This window comes from Prorops nasuta, unplaced genomic scaffold (assembly GCF_024137725.1).
Source record: "Prorops nasuta isolate Cenicafe-Biocafe unplaced genomic scaffold, Cenicafe_Pnas_1.2 PNAS00008, whole genome shotgun sequence".
NCBI lineage: Eukaryota > Metazoa > Arthropoda > Insecta > Hymenoptera > Bethylidae > Prorops > Prorops nasuta.
Window position 1 is genome coordinate 3,786,780 of NW_027116805.1, and position 18,923 is coordinate 3,805,702.

Consider the following 18,923-nt stretch of genomic DNA (forward strand, 5'->3'; position numbering starts at 1 on the left):
ATTAATTTTATTTAAATAACAAATTTTTACAAAATATTGTAGTGGGCATTAGTGAATCGTCTGTGATTTCTTTAGTATAAAGTGCTTCTCCAATTAATGTATTAATAACGTTTTCCAAAGATAACCTCTACAACGTATTTGCACATAAATTTCCTGAGGTAAGAATTTGTTTAACAGCTTAGGTTAATTTACTATAAATAAAAGTACGTTATTTGTCATGAGTCAAAACTTCTTTAGGATAATCAGAAGCTCCTAAAAGTGTTTTCCTAAAAAATACAATACTGAAGTTTGTGCTTTGTTTATATAGAAAAAAGTTATAGAAACACAAGAAGATAATGAATATTAATTTACCGAAATAACGTAAGTACTATATCTAGATATAAAATACATAAAGAGTATATTTACGAATTCCGAAAATGATTTTCTCTTTCTTATTTTCTCACTCCATTATATATGTTCCCCATATAACCACAGCAGGTATAATAAGATCATATAATAAATCGTAATTTTTTTTAAATCAATCATATCAATAGATAGATCAATCAATATAACATCGTAAAAACGAAGAGCTCAACAAATCTTGTAACGATAAGTTAATTTATACATTTTAACACTGTTATCAACATTTTCTACTTTTGAATTTTTCCCCCAAATTATTATCATGAAAAATGTTTAGATTATGGCAATATAGGGATATAATTATATTTATTTCTATTAGCAATATTGTAATATATAAGATTAATTGATATTGTTATATCAAAAACAAATAAAAAAATAGATCAAATAATTTATCATGGAAAGAAAGAAATCTATTTTTAAGAAATGGAAATATTGAGAAAGAAAGACAAGAGTCTTTTGGGGGCACCGGAACTTCTTATTACTGCACTTGTAAGTCAGGAAGCTAAACGTTGCCACCACGATTTTATCGATCCGTCTGTTTGGTCATGCGGCTGGGCGTGGAAGTCGCATTCTGTTTTTCAATCGAGCAGTTCCAGTTGGGAATTCCGCGAGACCGAAGCATCCCGAGCGTGTTATGCAGCGGTTCTCGGCCGAATTTTGACCCGATGACCCCCGTCAGGGCCATCAGTCTTCGTCCGGGTCGTCGCAGGTCGCACCCACGGAGTTTCGGACACAGTAAAAAATCTGTACGACCAACGAAAAACACCTTGAACGATCGTTCCAGATGCGAAAAGAAAGAATCAATGCTGAAGACTAGCCTAACAATCTGGACCTTGAAAAGCCCCGAAGAAAAAAACAAACTATCAAGCCAGCTATAACCGTTAAGAATTTCCAGAAATTCCTAGAATAGAAAACAAATAAACAAGTGGGGACATATTGAGAGAATCGAATCTCGCATACTACGATACGAAGATAAAAGTATACAAAATCTGAAGAGCGCAGCTTCTAGTGTTGACAATATTTCCCAGAAAAGAAGCGAAGAAGCGAATTCTGTTGATCGTGCGAGGGACGCTCGAGGGATAGCTATGAAAAGTTTGTTGTCTTCGGAATGCGAAACGAAGTCCGCAGCAAGATCGGACGGTGTTGTTCCTTGCAGGAGAGTTTTGCGACGTCGGAGCATAGAAAATACCGGCGTGTTCACGGCCTGGAGTTGCCCTGGCATCCTCAACAAGTGGCGGGTTGGCTCGTCCTCCTGGGAATCGCCAGTGGCACCTTCACGGTGCTCACGCCACAATTGGGTCCCAGCGTGCAGCCTTTGATCTCGTCGATAATCGGCGCTACTTTTCTAATCCACGTACTCTCTCACTTGACCGTCCTCCTGCTGGACCCGGCTGATCCCCAAGTGAGGTCCAAGCCAAGGTCGATCGTGCCTGAATTCGATAGGACTAGACACTCACACGTAATCGAGAATGGCAGGTGCCATCTGTGCAACATAAACACCACCAGCCAGAGGACAAAGCACTGTTCCATCTGCAACAAATGTGTGCCCAAGTTTGATCACCACTGCAAGTGGTTAAACAACTGCATCGGTGCGAGGAACTACTCAGTGTTCCTGGTGTGCCTGGTATCCGCCATAGTCGTCGCCCTCATAGTGGTCGGAGTCTCCATAACCGAGCTGCTACTGGCCAATTTCGGTGCCAAGAATTTCTGGAACATGACGATGGACAATGCGACGACGATCCCCATGCTGCCAATACCGGGCACTGGGTCCTTAATAGTAATCTCTGTGATAGGCATCCTCTCAGCCATAGCGGCTATACTTCTCATTCACTTGTGCTTCTTTCACGGCTATATTGCCTGTTTAGGGCTGACCACTTACGAGTACGTGAGGAAGAAGCGAGAAAAGCACGCGACAGCCAAGAACATATCGGTGCAGTCCACCGGAAATCCAGCCTGTCCGTCCTCCTTCTGCAACGACGAGAGTCCCGTGCAGTACCATTTCTGCAAGTCCGTCCAGCCGACTGACCACGGGACCACCACAGAGACCAGGAACATTTTTTTCTGCTCCACGCATACCTCGCAGAGGCTCGACAATAATCAGAGGACAGCTGTGAAAGATAGAAGCAACTTCCACCTTTACTTCTCTTACGAGAGCAGCAGCGAGAGCTCCGTCGAGGTCTCTTCGCAGACGGTCGACCCTGAGCAATCTCGCGAACCGATAGATCTCAAATCTTCGACGCCTTCCCCGGTGTCCTGCTGCTTTTCTATCATGAATTCTCCTCCTGTGAATCCCGACAAAAAGAGGAAGAGAAGTGGGGATATTATGGAAGTCGCTAAGGAAGTTCCAAGGTCGTGCAATACGATGAGGAGGATACAGACGTTTCTACGTAGCAGGTTGAAGAAAAACTCGAGGCAGAGATCGTTGAACGTGGACGTTAGAACGAGAAAAAACAAAGTGACTCCAGCAGCCAGTCCGGACAACAACGCGGAGAAGGAGGATTACGATTCGAGCATCGATGTAAACAGAGAGGTTGGCGAGGGCAAGGAACACAAACCCCCCCTCAAACTCCCCCCGTTGAACTTATCGAACAAGCAGCGTAGTAAACAAATTACCGTAGCTGCGGACAACGCTGCTTATACATTTACCCTGCCACCGGTTAAACGCAATCAAAATCATCTGAGAGTCCGTAGGTCATCCCTACACAAAAGGCCTAGGTTTAAAGTTAGCTCCCACGTCACCCAGAGTGCCCAATTGTCCCCAATTCCAGAGTCTGAATTTTCCAAGCCTGCCTCGCCGAGATCTCCGCCCCATTCCAATCACTTCACCTTTCCACCAGTGCACAATTAATTAAAAGACGAGCATCGATGATTCATTTTACATCGTCGTTAATGTAATCGCCAATTTCAAGTCTGAATTCGAATCACCTTGGCCCTTAGAAGGTCACGCGAATAAGTTACTTTTAAATTACCATTTAATTGCATCAACCGTGTGGCTTATACGAGCTTCAGATTAATCTTTTTAATCGTTTTAATTTTTTAATTTCATTTTGTAATTCTTTTCTGTGATGTAATTTGATTAATTTTTTGTAGTTTAATTAATCCAGGAAAGATTTCTATTCTGTTCTATTATTATTGTAACCTGGCCAATTCAATCCCTTGCATAAGAGCTGTTGTAGAGTTTGCAAGAGTTGCGTAAAACCATCGTTCATCGAAACCGTACAATCCTATTTAATTACCTGATACAGCAAATCTGAAAGTCTAAAATTAACGGCGACTAATATTTACAAGTAGCTGTTATTTATAATAACCGTTTAAAGTTTAATAAATCATATAGGAAAGTGTTTTTCTCCAAATGTTCAAGTTTAAAACTAGAAAATGAAAGAGAGATGTGTGTTAGAATTATTCCTCAATACTATATTTAATACATTTACAAAATTTTGCAGCTGTATTATAATTTAGAAATAAAAACTTTGCGCTCTAAAACAAAAAGGTAAAAATTAGAAGAAATCCAATATTTCTGTACGCGCCGCATTTTAAAGTGCCTATTCAAAAATGAGTTTCTTAAGAAAGAAAATCAGATTTATATATACAGAGCCATTGTTACTCGCTAGGTCAACCATTTTATATATGATTGTTAATTCATTCTTATTTGTACAAAACAGAATTGTACAAATTATTTTATATTTGCGCCTACATAAGTTGCGTTCATAATTTCTGCAACATGAAATTTATGTGTTATGTACCTATATATATATATATATATATATATATATTATATATTAATAAATAATCTAGGAAAATGAATCCTTTTTATTACTCGTTTGAAGCCTTTCAAAGTTTTTAAATTTTTATATTGATATACGAGATAGTTTCAAAGTTGTATAATTTTTGCGATAAATTAAATTGAATTCTTTTAGATGGCAGAAAGTAATTCAACAAAGAGTGATTTTTGGGAATCCGTGCTGAAGTCACCGAGATACGTGGTTGCTCCGATGGTAGATGCAAGTGAACTGGCTTGGAGATTGCTCTGTCGTAAACACGGTGCCCAACTATGTTATACGCCAATGCTGCACTCTTCAGTTTTTTGTAGGGATCCAAAATATAGGAAAGAGGCCCTTGCAACCACTCCGGAAGATAAGCCACTGATCGTTCAGGTAATAATATACAATCTGATAACCTCACGCTCCTCATTTACTTAACTAATTAAAATTGATTTTCAAACTCGCTTTAGTTCTTTCTAACTCTATAAGATAGACCTATATCTATTCAATACCTTATCAGTTAACCCAATGGCCTGTAATTAATTTTTTAATGGAGATTGATTTTTAAAGTATCGCTCCTTTCTATAATTAATTTCTCATTCATGATTAATTCTTTATACTCTGTGGTTTTTCAGTTCTGTGGAAACGACCCAAATACATTATTGGAAGCTGCGCTTTTAGCAGAGTCTCATTGTGATGCTATTGATATCAATATTGGTTGTCCTCAAGCAATAGCTAAACGTGGACACTATGGTGCTTTCTTACAAGATGACTGGGACTTGCTAAGAAATATAGGTTCGTTAGTTCCAAAACTAAAACGAAAAAGTTATAATATTAGGTATCAAATATATAAAATTTCGTTTGCAGTTGGTACATTGAGTAAAAGCTTGCATATTCCTGTAACTTGTAAACTAAGAGTATTTCCCGAAATTGAGAAAACTGTGAAATATGCTAAAATGCTTGAAGAAGCTGGTGCTTGTCTGTTAACTGTACATGGACGTACTAGGGAGCAAAAGGGTCCACTCACAGGTCTAGCATCTTGGAGGCAAATTGCAGCTGTGAGGTAATATAAATTTAATATTTTCATATCAATCAACGAGCGTTGTAGATTATGACTTTCAGGCAAGCTGTGAAAATCCCAGTTTTCGCCAATGGTAATATTCAATGTCTTCAAGATATTGAGAGATGCATAAAAGAAACTGGAGTACAAGGAGTTATGACTGCCGAGGGGAATCTGTATAATCCATATATTTTTGAGTCCTGTTATCCCCCTTGCTGGGAGCCAGCTTTGGAATATTTAGATCTAGTGGAACTTTATCCTGCTCCGTCTTCGTACATTCGTGGGCATTTATTTAAGCTGTTTCAACACATGTATGTATAATTTTTTCTTAATAATTTTCATTAAATTTTATATTCATATTGATATTGCAATGAGTTATACTAATAGCATCTTTGATAATTATCAATGAATGTTTAAATGCACCGAACAGCAAACTTTTAATTAGAGTATAGATTATGTTTGGCAGAAAATCAAAAAGAGAGACAAAATTTAGCAACAAATTCGACCATGGAATCGTTCAGAAACGTTGTAAAGGCTCTGAGGGATCGATATCGACCATATCACGAAGGTCACATACTATGGCAGCCAGATAAAGGTGGTAAGTGTCTTCTTCCATGCCTCTAATGTGCATTAGTTATATATATATAATCTTTAATTTATCAGATTACAATCTGAAATTGCCTCCATGGCTGTGCCAGCCTTACATACGGGATTCACCTCAAGAATATATTGAAAAGTTGGAAGCAAAAAAAAATGATGCGGTAAGTGCTCTACTTCCTCAAATTAATTTCTTTATGAGCTTACTGTTAAACATTCTTTTGTAATTACATTATTAACGCAGGAAAATCTTGACCTGCAGAAGAAATTTACGGACGAAGAGGGCAATGAAATTTCTCGCAAACGAATGAAAAAGCTTAGACGAGTATCGAGACGTCCAAATCAAAAAACAGTTACTGTGAAAAGAGGCTCACTGTTATGTACGTTATGTCCTAACCCATTGGTGAGTACTGATTAATTAAAACTTTCAGAGTACTTTATTGATTATCTATCAAACTAATAAATGTTTAATATTTAGGGTTTGAAATGTGATTACAAATTATGTAGACAATGCTGTAGAAATCAATGTTATAAAGAAAATTTGGATTGCAAGGGTCACAGAAATATGACAAAAACCAGAAGGCAGATGGCAATAGATTTTGCAGCTAAACGAAAAAAGACAGAAAATCTTCTAGCATGACAAATAATATTCTATCAATGAAACTTAACTTTGTACATAAGAAGTATATAATTTAATTTTATAAATATTTTTATGTATTTAACACATTACACGTTATTTTTATATTATGAAGTTGAAATGCTTTGTTCTATTGCTTACCGTTTAAAAGATATATTTCTCAGGAATAGAATAAACATTATACTTACAACATTGCTCCTGTATTTACAAAACACTATTATTGTACAATGTCAGCAACGTAACCAGAATTTTACAAATTTACAAATTGCGATTTAGCTCATTTTTTACGATACGGGAGAAACTGGTGCTAAATTTAATAAGTAGCTCCATAAGTTATTTCTTTGGTGACTATCTAGAGGTTCAACAGTGTCCTTTTTGTTTTCGCTAAACCATTGTTTTTTACTGACTAACATGAGTAACATTAATGCAGGCAGATGAACCAGTGAAAATCTGAATAATTTTCTTGAGCTCGCGCTGTCTGATTCTTTATAAAAGTTCCATGCTAAAATTATTTCAGTTTTTAATTTTTGATTGTCCTTAACATGTATTTATGTAGGGTACAAATTGTATATAGTACTTACCCAGATAGAGGAAATATGCATTGAGCGGTGTAGATGCTGCTGCAAACCACCAATGCGTCACATCTAATAATGGAGCTAAATAACTAAGGCCTGATAAGACTACCGTGTACCTAAGTGCGGTCTTACGGCACAGCTCAGGATCAGTAACAGCCATCATTCTGTATCCAGCACGAGAATAATCAGGTCTTAAATTCCAAGAAAGAGCATTGAAATGTGGAAATTGCCATGCATATAACATTCCTGACATTATCCAAGCACCTGGAGCTGAAATGTCACCAGCACAGCCTGCCCATCCCATTAAAGGAGGAATAGCCCCTACTACAAATGGAAAATAAATTACTTTTATACATATTTGTTAACTTGTCATAACAAGATAATACTTACCAATAGAACCAACCCAAGTATTAACAATACTGATACGTTTTAAAGGAGTATAAACACATGTGTAGAGAACTAAGTTGGAGGCACCTAACAATGCAGTTACTCCATTGACTCCAGTATATAAAATAGATAGTCCAGTAATACCAGAAATAACTGCAAATGCTGCAGCATGTGCAGGACTAAAAATGAAGTTGGTTTTCTTTAAATGAATTTTTTAATATCTAACTTAATGTTACTCACGTTAAATGGCCACATACTAATACTCTGTTCTTAGTTCTTGACATTTGAGCATCAAAAGGGACTTCAAAAAATTGATTTATACAGTTTGCTGTGGCTGAAACCAACCCAGTTCCAAGGGAGCATAATAAGAAGGTAGATAAGTCAAATGGAGCAGGAGCAAGGGCATATCCACCCATGGTTGTAATTATTACCAGAGCTGGAAAGTACAAGTTAATTTGTTAAATTGCTCTATTGAACAAAATACAATTACTTACATGTTAATCTTATTTTTGATAACATTAAACAATGTTTGCCTAATTTTGTTGTATCTAATACCAAATTCCTCCATTCTGTTTTTATATTTCTTTTTTCATTAAATATTTTATTATCCAAAATATTAGCTGGCTCTGTCACAAAATTTAAAGGTAGTTCTATATTGACAGTACGGGCATGATAATTTTTAGGAACTGATATATATGGAGGTTCTTTTAAAGATGTGATATCTTTTGTTGCTTGTTTTGCTCGAGTAGAATACTAAAATAATCATGAAATTAAGAAATTATCATGAATTGTCAATATGAAATTTATTTATTTTTATAGTTATACTCACACGGGTAAGAAAGAATTTTGCTAGTGTTGTACATTTTGTTCTTCGACGTAAAATAATGGAACATGAATTAAGTATCATGTTAATATAAATATTAATAGAATTATTTCATTAATATTAAACACCACCTGGAAAAATAAAAAATTCAAATTTAAAATAAATCTTGACAGAAGTCAATATCTGTAATTAAGAAACTATTTGATAAAAATTAAAATATATATTTATACATTATTCTTATTTAAACGCTTCAAATTTGATAAAAATGATTATTCTGACATATTCAGTATTGCATAATTCAATATGCAAGGTTGGAAAAAGTAACTTAACCTAACATAAGTCAAATTGAAACTTTTCAGTGGGACACACATGAAGTTAGCAGAAGTAATCATATAATCATATCGTACGCTTCAAACGATTCTGGAATATGACGAGAAGTTAGCGAGCCACACGACGCACACACAGTGACACACACACGAATAAATCTCTCGCAGGATGCACACAACACAATCACGATACCACGTCTGCAAATAACCAAACAGTCAAATACATTGGACAGCAAGATATATTAAAATATATTACAAAATAAATCAGGGAGAAGAAAGGAACCGGAGGAACACTGATACCACTGAGCGCTGATATATGCGTGGTGATAATTGTGTTAAAATACCGGAATGCTATGCTCGTCAGGGGAAGATGATAAGGTTACGCCAGTGTATGTTAAAAGACAATCTCTACTATTCGTAAGAAATTTAGTAGTGCGATGTCATTCACTTAAAAAAATCAGGAAAGTTTTGTTTTCATCTTTTTGAACGATGACGGCAAACGAGCAAAATGTCATGTACTTACGGGTTGGCTCTGCAGTGTTTTATGGATTATCGTCGTTCATGATAACGGTTGTCAACAAGATCGTTCTCACTTCTTTTGACTTTCCGTCTTCTCAAGTCCTGGGAATCGGCCAGATGCTGGCAACGATCCTAGTTCTTCTCATCGCCAAGAAGCTTCGTTACATCGATTTTCCTAACCTCGAAATCTCGACATTCACCAAAATTTGGCCTCTACCTTTAATATTTATTGGGAACATGATATTTGGCCTTGCTGGTACTAAACAGCTCAGTCTACCCATGTTTACAGCTTTACGAAGGTTCAGTATCCTTATGACCATGATAGTTGAGTATTACATTCTGGGCATTAAGGCTAGAGCTTCTATTCAGTTGAGTGTTTATACTATGGTTCTTGGTGCTGTTGTTGCTGCCTTCAATGATTTAGCTTTTAACCTAAATGGCTATATCTTTATTTTGTTGAACGATTTCTTCACTGCTGCCAATGGAGTTTACATGAAGAAGAAATTGGATTCTAAGGAGCTTGGAAAATATGGCCTTATGTATTATAATTCTCTCTTCATGATACTACCTGCAGTTATATATGCATGGTGGTCTGGTGATCTCAAATCTGCTACAGAATTTCCTCATTGGAATAATCCCTTTTTTAATTTACAATTCCTCTTATCCTGTTTTATGGGTTTCATATTGTCCTATAGTGTTATCCTATGTACTTTGTATAATTCTGCACTTACTACTACTATTATAGGGTGCTTAAAAAATATATGTGTTACATATTTAGGTATGATAATTGGGGGAGATTACATTTTCTCATGGTTGAACTTTGTTGGACTTAATCTTAGTGTAGTTGGTAGTTTAGTGTACACATGGGTTACTTTTCGAAAGAAAGAAACTACAGAAGCTAAGTATTCTCCTTTGCGAGAAGAAGAACATAACAGAGTTCAAGTTGTATGATAATTGGAATGGGCTAGTCCTAGTCAATACCAATGAGATTCCAAAATGTAAGGATAATTTTCAGGCATTATTTTATTGTACTGATATTAATTAAGGCGTAATAGTGGCTCATTAGTTTCATTTGAAGGTCACAATTTTGTAGTGAAAACAGATGTTTCTTAATTGTAAAGATAGGTAGTGATAATAATATTTTTTAAGTGAATCATTGTACATGAAAATGATTGTTGAATAGTTCCTCTTCTTTAAGTAAGTATTTGCAATTTTTTAATGTCGTAATACAGTGAGAGAAATGCCAATAAATTGATTGTAAGAAATATATAGTATACATATAGTATATTTATACATACCAAAGTGATTAAATCGTTACCAGAATGATGTGCCATAGTGGCTCACCATTCAGGCCAGCATTAGCCATAGATCATTGTAATCTTTTTGTAAATAATTAGGAAACAATGTTCTTAACTTTATCTGATTTGTATTATTGTATACAAAATTTGTAAAAATAAAATTTATTTATTCATAAGAGATATTCATTTCTCTTTTATCCTTTCTTCTTCCAGGCAATAGTGCAGTAAGAAGACTTTCCACAAAATGTTTTAAGGATGATTATAGCCAACACTATGTACCTTTATCAGGGATACAAAGAATGGCTCTTACACTTGGAGCAGCAGCTATATCCCTGACTAATCCATACAGAGGCGATATGATTGCTTGCCTAGGAGAAACTACTGGTTTAAGTGCTCTTGAACATTGTCTGAAAAAGATGCAGTCTAAACCCGAAGGCCAAAGAATTCTCTCAGAACAACCAAGAATTAATACCTCAACTGTAGATATGTCTGCCTTAAAAGCTCTGCCAAAAGGGACCCTTGGTAGAATTTATTATGATTTTTTAGAGGACAACGTAAGGATTATAGATAATTTATTATCACTGGTATGAATGAAAAGAAATAATTGTTTGTAGAAAGTTTCACCAGACTCGAGACCTCCAGTGAAATTCGTCGACGATTTTGAGCTAGCCTACGTAATGCAAAGGTATAGGGAAACCCACGATATTTTTCACGCAGCGCTTTTAATGCCCACTACCATGCTTGGGGAAGTTACTGTCAAATGGGTAGAAGCTTTGCAAACCCATTTGCCCATGTGTGTCGGAGGCGCCATTTTTGGAGCTGTCAGATTACGTCCTAAGTAAATATAAAATAATATAATAGAATAAAATTTAATTTTATTTCGTTATTGCGATCCTTTAATATTTATTTTTTATATACAAAATTAAATTTTATTTTGCATATCGTTTATAACTGATGATCCTCTATGTTAATCCAGGCAAAGGAAAATGTATTTGGATTACTATTTGCCTTGGGCTATCGAAACCGGAAGATCCGCAGAGTTCCTGTTGGGCATCTACTTCGAGGAACGCTGGGAGCAAACTCTGGAAGACTTTTATCATGAAATGAACATCTCACCACTAGTCAAATTTAAAGAATAAACGCAAACATAGAAGCAAATAGCAACGAAGAATCGATTCATTATTTCCATGAGTCATTCCTGATTCCTTTAAAGAGTCCAAAAGAAGCTTGCATTTTCCACGGTATAACAATTTTTATTGATTATAACACTGGAGATATGAAGAATATAATTTTTAATGGAATACGTGTGATTCACATTACAAACTTGGATTACCGCAGTTACAAGACTACAAGTGGCTTCTTGATAAAAATTGATAGTTATTTATTAGTCAAGTGTTTTCTTTTCTTTTTTTTTTCATTTTTTTTATAGTGTGTGTGTGTGCGCGCGTGCGTATATGTATATATAGTATATATACACAGAATGTGGACGCATGGGAAATGGAAAACTTGTCAAATGAATAGTATTAGAAAATGCGCTTGACGAAATTGGTTTTCGTTAACACAATTAATCGTCATTTTCAAAAACAATGATATTTATGAAATTGATTGTCCCCCCTCTTTCTTTCATTCTCTTTCTCTTTCTCTAACAATAGAATACTTTGATATCGTATTATATAATATATATATTTATATTCATTTATTTATATTTATTTATATTCATATTTATACGTCAAATGAAAAAGAGGTGCTAAAAAATCAATATGGCTCAAATTCGTTCAACACTTAAAGCTAAGAATGGGTTAAAAGTATTTTTTAATACTGGTCGATCGTTCTGTCTCTGACACACTCTTTCTCTCTCTCTCTCTCTCTCTCTCTCTTCTTTTATCTCTCTCACACACACACGCACTCACGTGAAATTCCTTTCATTAGATAAAACGATTAAAAGAACGTTCTTGAAAGCTTACATCGCTTACGCATCTAGATAGTTAGATAGGACAATTTCTATCCGACAACTTTAGAAAAATTACGTGCTACCGAGCGCTTCTCATACAATTTCCGGCAAAAATTGATATTGAAAGGAGCAATTTACAACGTGCAGCTTATCTATGCTTAGAATTATTACATTAGCCGTCGATATCCTAAGAATTATCCTCGCTATATGTATACTTTTTTTATCTTTACGCGTTACGATAAAGCTAATAGTGTGTGATTGGGAATTGGTAAAAATTTAACGAGCTCCAGATTACATTAGACTCTTATTTTATCCGTTTTCTGAATTTACTGTCTTTGTTACAGACGAATCTGGGAACGAGCGCCCATCGTGTCCACGATAATTGAAATTAGGATATGTGAGGCTCGCGATAGCCGCCAGGGACACTTCATTGAGCAGACTCGTCACTTCCGCTTGTACCACAAAGGAAAATCACTTTCGTGCGATTAGCGATTGGAGAAATTCACAGATAGGTCTACTGACATCCTTCGGCGGAATCATTTGGAGTTAGCCTTTAGAAGAACTAAGTGGACGTTTATGTAACCATTATCAAACTTGCAGTTTGTAAATGGATGATGTAAGAAAATTTCAAATTTTCATGGAACAATACCTGCTTTGTAAAGGTTATATAATTAACAATTTGTTATTTTAATTATCACGACAACTATGAATATAGGGCAGAGAGATAACGAAATGTCTCAGTTTTACTAGATTTACTAATCGCTTTTCCACGAATGATTTTCGGAAAATGGAAATGTTTTTCGTCACTGCTTAATCGTACCAGCAATGAATTTTCATCTCACTCATTTGTAATATATATTTTAATGATTTTCACATAATTGGCTCATCGCTTCTACAGTAATGATTCTTACGAGCCGCACCGTTAGATAGTAGTTACACGAGTTAGTATACCAGACGTCCTTGACTCACAACGGTTAAACGAAGACGACACTTATATTATATCAAAAGATTCGCGATTACTCGGTGGTTATTCTTAATCTTAGAAATTACACTTATAAAGGATTGAATCGAGTAAACCTAGTTGAGCATTATAGTTAGTGGCCAGAGCATCCCGCACTGGAGAGAGGGTGGCTGAGAACTTTGCGAGAAACAAATTTAAGCACTCGCATCTCTAAATTTCAGTCCAGCTTTTCTCTCTCTCTCTCTCTCTCTCTCTCTATCATTCTCCTATTAGCACGTACACACATTCACACGTTGCTGAAAATGAAGAAAAACTATTGAACAAATCTTCTATTTTAATATCTTGCATTTCTCATCTAATAACAGTGGTCGTTGTCTCAATTTTGCATTCTCCCTTTCTCTCTCTCTCTCTCTCTCTTGCAAACAAAATATTTTCTACCATTTCCTCTTGAAATTTTCATTTCCCTCCAAAGCTTTTCCCTGTCGTATTTATTTTCGTGTGAAAATTTCGTGTGGTCGTTGTGTTATTGTTAATGAAGCACGTGGATAATCTTAGAATACCGGACAGACACGCTGAAATTTACAGATGCCTGGCGGGCTCTCAGCGAGAAGTGAACAGGAGAGGACATTCGATTTTCCATAGAGCAGAAGTATGAAACATCCACAGGATACTCAAAGAAAACCTATTGTTTTAGAATTCTTCAAGGACTGAAATATCCTGTCATCCTAGCGAAGAAAAAAATCGTTTGAAGGAAACATTTGTTCAAATCCTGTGAATGCCTCTAGAGTATAGTCCTTTGGGAAAAGGTGATGAACTCTTCTTAAATTGTATCGCAGTCAGGTTAAAACATTTTTTCGTTTAATTTATTGTTCCAGCCAGATTTGGTTTAAATTTGCAATATTAATTCGGACGTATTTTTACAGGAGTTTGGAGAAATTACTTTATGGCTGGAGAGTAAGGTGTGTGATAAAGAATTTGGATGAAGTAGAGGAGGAGAAGGAGGAGGAGGGATGAGGAGGCACAATAAAGTGGGGACAGGATGCATCTTAGCTGATTGTAATGGAATTTGGTCCGCGCTGCTGGAGCGAGTTCGTCAACGACGAGTCGTTCAATCGAAGCCCAGCCTCTTCAGGTATAGATAAATCTCCTCGAAGGTGGGCCTGTCCTCGGCATGCTTGCTCCAGCACTTGGTCATCATGTGATACAAATCCGCGGAACAACACGCTGGCTGCGACAGGATCCTTGGCTGATTCTTCTCGCTCGAGCTCCCGTGATAAAAACGACTATAATTCTCCAGGACCTGTTCTGATGTGAAGTCTGAATATGGAAGATCCTTGCAACCCGTCAAGACCTCCCATATGGTCACTGCGTACGACCAGACGTCCGATTGGCTGCTTTGCTTGGCCTTAGACCAAAGAAATAGAACATTGTTAAAAAATTATCTCATTTTTCATTGAAGCAATTCCAGTGGTAGAAAAGCTCACCAGTAAAACAGCTTCCCATGCCATCCACCGTAGTGGGATTTTTGTATAACAGCCGTCAACGTAGTATTCGTGTTCGTACTTGCTGCAATACATGGCATGGTCGGACACTTTGATCAAAAGATTTTGATTCACGATGCAATTTCTGTAATGAAATTTCTGACATCAATAATTTTGCGTATTTAGACATATGTAGAAAATTGCGTTACAGTGACTCTTTTACCTAGCAGCTAAATCACAGTGTGGAATGTTCAAGTTTTCCAGGTACTTCATTCCGGACGCGATTTGCGTGAAGAAGTTCAGTAAGCAACCGTAGCTATAACGAGAAAAGTTGTTAGAATAATTATTGAAATTGGAAGTGTCAGAGACTCGAATGAGAGGATGGAAAATTTGATGTACCTTAACGGTATGTCGTTGGATTTCTTGTGATTCTCGAGGAAGCTGGGAAGATCACCCAGTTCTCCATACTCGAATACAGCACCAAAAGGTTCTTCCTCTACTAATGCAATTATCCTTGCAATATTTATGTCTCGGATTGCTGCGATGGCGTACATATCCTTTATGAAATCCTCCCTGAAAGGATAATAGAGAAATCCAACGTTAATAATTGTATCTCTATACTGCAATACTAATGAAAAATTTGCTCCTACTTTAAGGAATCTATAACTCCACGCCACAAGGAGCGAACTATCACAACCTGTCGATTTCTGACGGTACCCAAATCAGGATTCTGTATTCCCTTGGCCTCGCACAGGTGTACCTACACAGAAACAAATGAAGATGAATTTTTTGCTAATATATTTTTAAGGATCGCCAGAGGACTTACCAGTCCAAAACTTCCTTCACCAAGTTTATCGAGGATCCTGAGCCTGTGTCTGGAGATATGTTGAATATTGTAAGAATTATGATTATTGGCCAGGTGCATGCAGTCCCGGATGTGGAGAGAGGTGAAAAGACTCGACGTGGATGGCTGTTCACGTCTCTTGATCTGCGAGAGAAAAATTAGTTGATAAATTTCTGTTTCACTCTAAGAACCTCTTCATTTCACATTTAATTAAGATATTATTAATTTTCACCGTTAGAATATCAGTCGCAGCATAATAGCCTTCGTATACTTTATGATTGACCTTCGATGATTGGGAGTGACTCTTCTTTTTCATAGGGAAAGGAGTGGCAGTCATTCTATCCGTAGATTTGTCTTCTTTGAAACTTCGTTCACTCGTAAGATCTGCGCCAATCAAATTTATCCATTAATAATAATTTAATTAAGAAATAGAATTTTCTTCTAAATCAAATTACATGAATTTGAAGTTACGAAGGATTTCTTTCAATGTATCTTTAATACATTAAAATTAAGACTCAGAAATAGAAAAATGAGAGACGATTTGGTTTTAATCTAGAAGATTTTTAAGAAACTTTACCAGAGTATTCGGTTTTGCAACTTGAGAAATGTTCGCTTTTATGGGTGTGCGCCTCGTAGGCGAGATTCTCCTCGGAGAAGAGCTTGTAAGTTCTTTCGTAAGCACTGCCGCGTTCGTAATCTCGGCTGGAATTTAATTCCTGATCCCCGGCAGTGCGGCCTCCCTGATCCTCGTTCGAGAGAGTTTTACTTTTTATCGAGAGCCTGGACTGCGATAGTCCATTCACAACTATCGGAGTTGCCAGTTTTATGTCCTTCATGTTGATTGTGATTCCTGCGGGTTCACCAAGAAAATTTCAATTTTCTAAATCAGTTAAGTAATGCGATAAGTGCAAAGTGGATCATTTTATTATCTCGAAATTACGAAAATTTGTCAAGTTGAATGAACTAAATATTAGCAATATAATTTTATACGATCAAAAATGCAGAAATTCTTTCTTTATATAAAAATAAGGATAAAGAAAACCTGCAAGTGTGAAAACACTACATCAGCTGTAAATAATTCGTAGGAAATGATAAAAGAAAAAAAGGGAGTTAATGTAAGGAATAAAGTGATTAATAATTTCATTAAGAAATTGAATAAGCACCTGGTGCTGAGGATCCACAGAGCAGTGCTGTGTGCTTTTGAAGTAGAGCAACCTTGTTCCGGCCCCTCTGCTTCATGAGGAAAATCGTGCAGGTCAATAATAACGCGAGAACCGTGAGGATGCCGCTTACTAAACCGATGTACGTCTGGGAGTTGTTCACTGGGAAAGCATCCGGAGTTAGATTGGCGTTCAGCTCGTAAATTGTTTCGTTGTAACTGGGGTTTGTTGTGTCTTGCTCGCCGTCACTGGCTCTACTCTCGTTTTGGTAAACTCCCATCGATTGATCCGTTGACTTGTCCACTGATAAATTCTTCGTTCCCGGCACTCCAGCTTCAACAACAACAATTAATATTTTTCACCATACAAAAAACCTATTATAAAAAAATATGAATAATTCTTAAACAATAAACTTTTATTTTCTTTTATTTTTTAATAATCACACGTTGATGCTTCATGCTTTAATAAAAATGGCTAAAAATTTAATAAAAAAATTGGTGAGAAAACTGATGGATTATGATTGGTACGAGCTCTTACCGGTATCGAAGGTGATCTCGCTGACCAGCAGCCACTTGGAGGTGGGTTTGATCTCCAGCTTGACAAAGCGACCATGCCTGGCGGGCAGTGGCAGCGATAAATTGACAGTGCTCGATTTAATCTCATCCGTGACCTCGAGCTTTTCCGCCGTTGGCTGATATTGTTTCCCGTCCAGCGAGAACCAGATATACACGACCGAAAATATCTGTAAAGCAAAACACGCCTTTCGTGTAACGCGAAGCTGAGCTGGCTTATCGAATTTCTCCAACTCCTGTTTCTCTCTCCCTCTCCCTCTCTCTCTCACATACACACATACATACATACATAAACTCTCTTCCTCTCTATTCATCCATATACCTCTTTATCTCGTAGTCTCTCTGTCCCTCTTTACCACTGTGTGTGTTTGCGTGTGTCTTTGTCTCAGGTTCTATCTGTCTATCCTCATCTCTCTATTAATCCTATCCCATCCTCTATCTCTTTTCCCTCTCTACACATCCATGTAACAATTCCTTCCTTCGCAAAATATACGTATATATTGTATATAGTATATCGCACTTCTGTAATACAAATCTAATACCACTGCAATATATTCGAGAGCTGATTGCGATTCCCGGCTCGTTTGTCTGTAAGCCGCCTAATAATATTATATTCTCCTGCTTCGATTGTAATTATGAGAAATCATTAACATATTGCCTATTCTCGCATTACTCTTTGTTGCTGTCAAACGATATTATTTCAACACTGTATCATTTTGATCATTAATCCCAACTCCAATCAATCTCCAGCGTTACAGAAACGACTTTGATTTCATAGCTGACGTCTGACCTAATTCATACCATTCCCACTGAACCTCCCTATTGAGCTTTCTGGAAGCTTCAATGATGATTTTTCGTTTCTTCTTAATTTCATCATTGATCCAAGTATAAGGAAGTTTTAATCCTCTCTCTGTGTTGGTGCACGACACTTCGATTCTCATGGTTGACGTCTGACTTATCTCAGGCCATTTTTCCTTATATTCTATCTTACAGTACGTCTGACCAATTTTAGAGCTTCACCACTGAATTTAATCAGCAGCTATAAATTTCTCGACAAACGATTAATGCAAATTTTCAATTAATTAGTCATTATACCGAGTACCCAGCAATTTCCTTTCCTCCCCCGTTATCGCAACGCGAAATTCTCGAAGCCTCTTGAATTCTCGTTAGAGTCACGTGACACGTGGTTTGATTCGATTCCGAAGCTCGTCGATGGAATCGCACTGTGACCGGCGATGGTCGCTGATTGGCCAGGTCCAAAAGTAAGCATTAATTAATAGATATTTATGGGGACGCCGCGGAGTGGCGCGGCTGTTATCTCCAGGCCGGGCGCGGCCAATTATTTCGATGGTGCTTTAATATTTGGCCATTAACCATTTCAATCAGGAAACAAACGACAATTCCTGCCATTCCGGCTTGAATGCTGCGAGATATAATTCGTTTAACTTGCAATTTATTTGTAATAACAACCGGCTCGTTCATTCGTATACTCCGCGCTTTCCGCCCGTTGCGCGCCTTATAAAATTTATTAGCGCTGTTTTAACCACCGCACGCCCAGCCCCCACGCGTATT

At 36.8% G+C, this 18,923-nt stretch overlaps 4 protein-coding genes across 5 annotated transcripts in view; 2 read left to right on the forward strand and 2 right to left on the reverse strand.

Moving 5' to 3' along the window:
* Window positions 1-413: 413 nt before the first annotated feature.
* On the forward strand, window positions 414-6,470 carry LOC136775775 (uncharacterized). The gene is made up of 14 exons (XM_066730848.1): window positions 414-3,246; window positions 3,490-3,591; window positions 3,645-3,686; window positions 3,734-3,791; window positions 3,843-3,889; window positions 3,939-4,065; window positions 4,317-4,553; window positions 4,796-4,955; window positions 5,028-5,223; window positions 5,283-5,531; window positions 5,673-5,818; window positions 5,884-5,981; window positions 6,062-6,220; window positions 6,296-6,470. Exons 1-14 carry the CDS (start codon window positions 1,508-1,510, stop codon window positions 6,455-6,457), a joined length of 3,522 nt encoding a protein of 1,173 aa, XP_066586945.1. The 5' UTR covers window positions 414-1,507; the 3' UTR covers window positions 6,458-6,470.
* Window positions 6,471-6,603: 133 nt separating this feature from the next.
* Cox10 (Cytochrome c oxidase assembly factor 10) lies at window positions 6,604-8,604 on the reverse strand. Its single transcript, XM_066730611.1, has 7 exons — window positions 8,470-8,604; window positions 8,246-8,370; window positions 7,911-8,169; window positions 7,657-7,852; window positions 7,420-7,595; window positions 7,036-7,353; window positions 6,604-6,956 (listed from the first exon to the last, which is right to left on the reverse strand). Exons 2-7 carry the CDS (start codon window positions 8,321-8,323, stop codon window positions 6,739-6,741), a joined length of 1,245 nt encoding a protein of 414 aa, XP_066586708.1. The 5' UTR covers window positions 8,324-8,370; window positions 8,470-8,604; the 3' UTR covers window positions 6,604-6,738.
* Window positions 8,605-8,761: 157 nt separating this feature from the next.
* Window positions 8,762-14,372, forward strand: LOC136775642 (ubiquinone biosynthesis protein COQ4 homolog, mitochondrial-like). Its single transcript, XM_066730617.1, has 4 exons — window positions 8,762-9,340; window positions 10,608-10,936; window positions 10,997-11,220; window positions 11,359-14,372. The coding sequence occupies exons 1-4, from the start codon at window positions 9,055-9,057 to the stop codon at window positions 11,519-11,521; spliced, it is 1,002 nt and encodes a 333-aa protein (XP_066586714.1). The 5' UTR covers window positions 8,762-9,054; the 3' UTR covers window positions 11,522-14,372.
* The window catches only part of LOC136775636 (discoidin domain-containing receptor 2-like), a 67,315-nt gene continuing 62,533 nt past the window's right edge, over window positions 14,142-18,923 (reverse strand). For both annotated transcript variants that reach the window (XM_066730606.1, XM_066730607.1), the window contains exons 7-16: window positions 17,317-17,521; window positions 16,783-17,112; window positions 16,197-16,469; window positions 15,852-16,003; window positions 15,602-15,763; window positions 15,426-15,535; window positions 15,175-15,348; window positions 14,999-15,091; window positions 14,779-14,920; window positions 14,142-14,699 (exon numbers count right to left, since the gene is read on the reverse strand). In XM_066730606.1, the coding sequence (XP_066586703.1) occupies window positions 14,403-14,699; window positions 14,779-14,920; window positions 14,999-15,091; window positions 15,175-15,348; window positions 15,426-15,535; window positions 15,602-15,763; window positions 15,852-16,003; window positions 16,197-16,469; window positions 16,783-17,112; window positions 17,317-17,521 (1,938 nt within the window). In that variant the 3' untranslated portion in view covers window positions 14,142-14,402. The remainder of the gene's footprint in view (window positions 14,700-14,778; window positions 14,921-14,998; window positions 15,092-15,174; window positions 15,349-15,425; window positions 15,536-15,601; window positions 15,764-15,851; window positions 16,004-16,196; window positions 16,470-16,782; window positions 17,113-17,316; window positions 17,522-18,923) is intronic.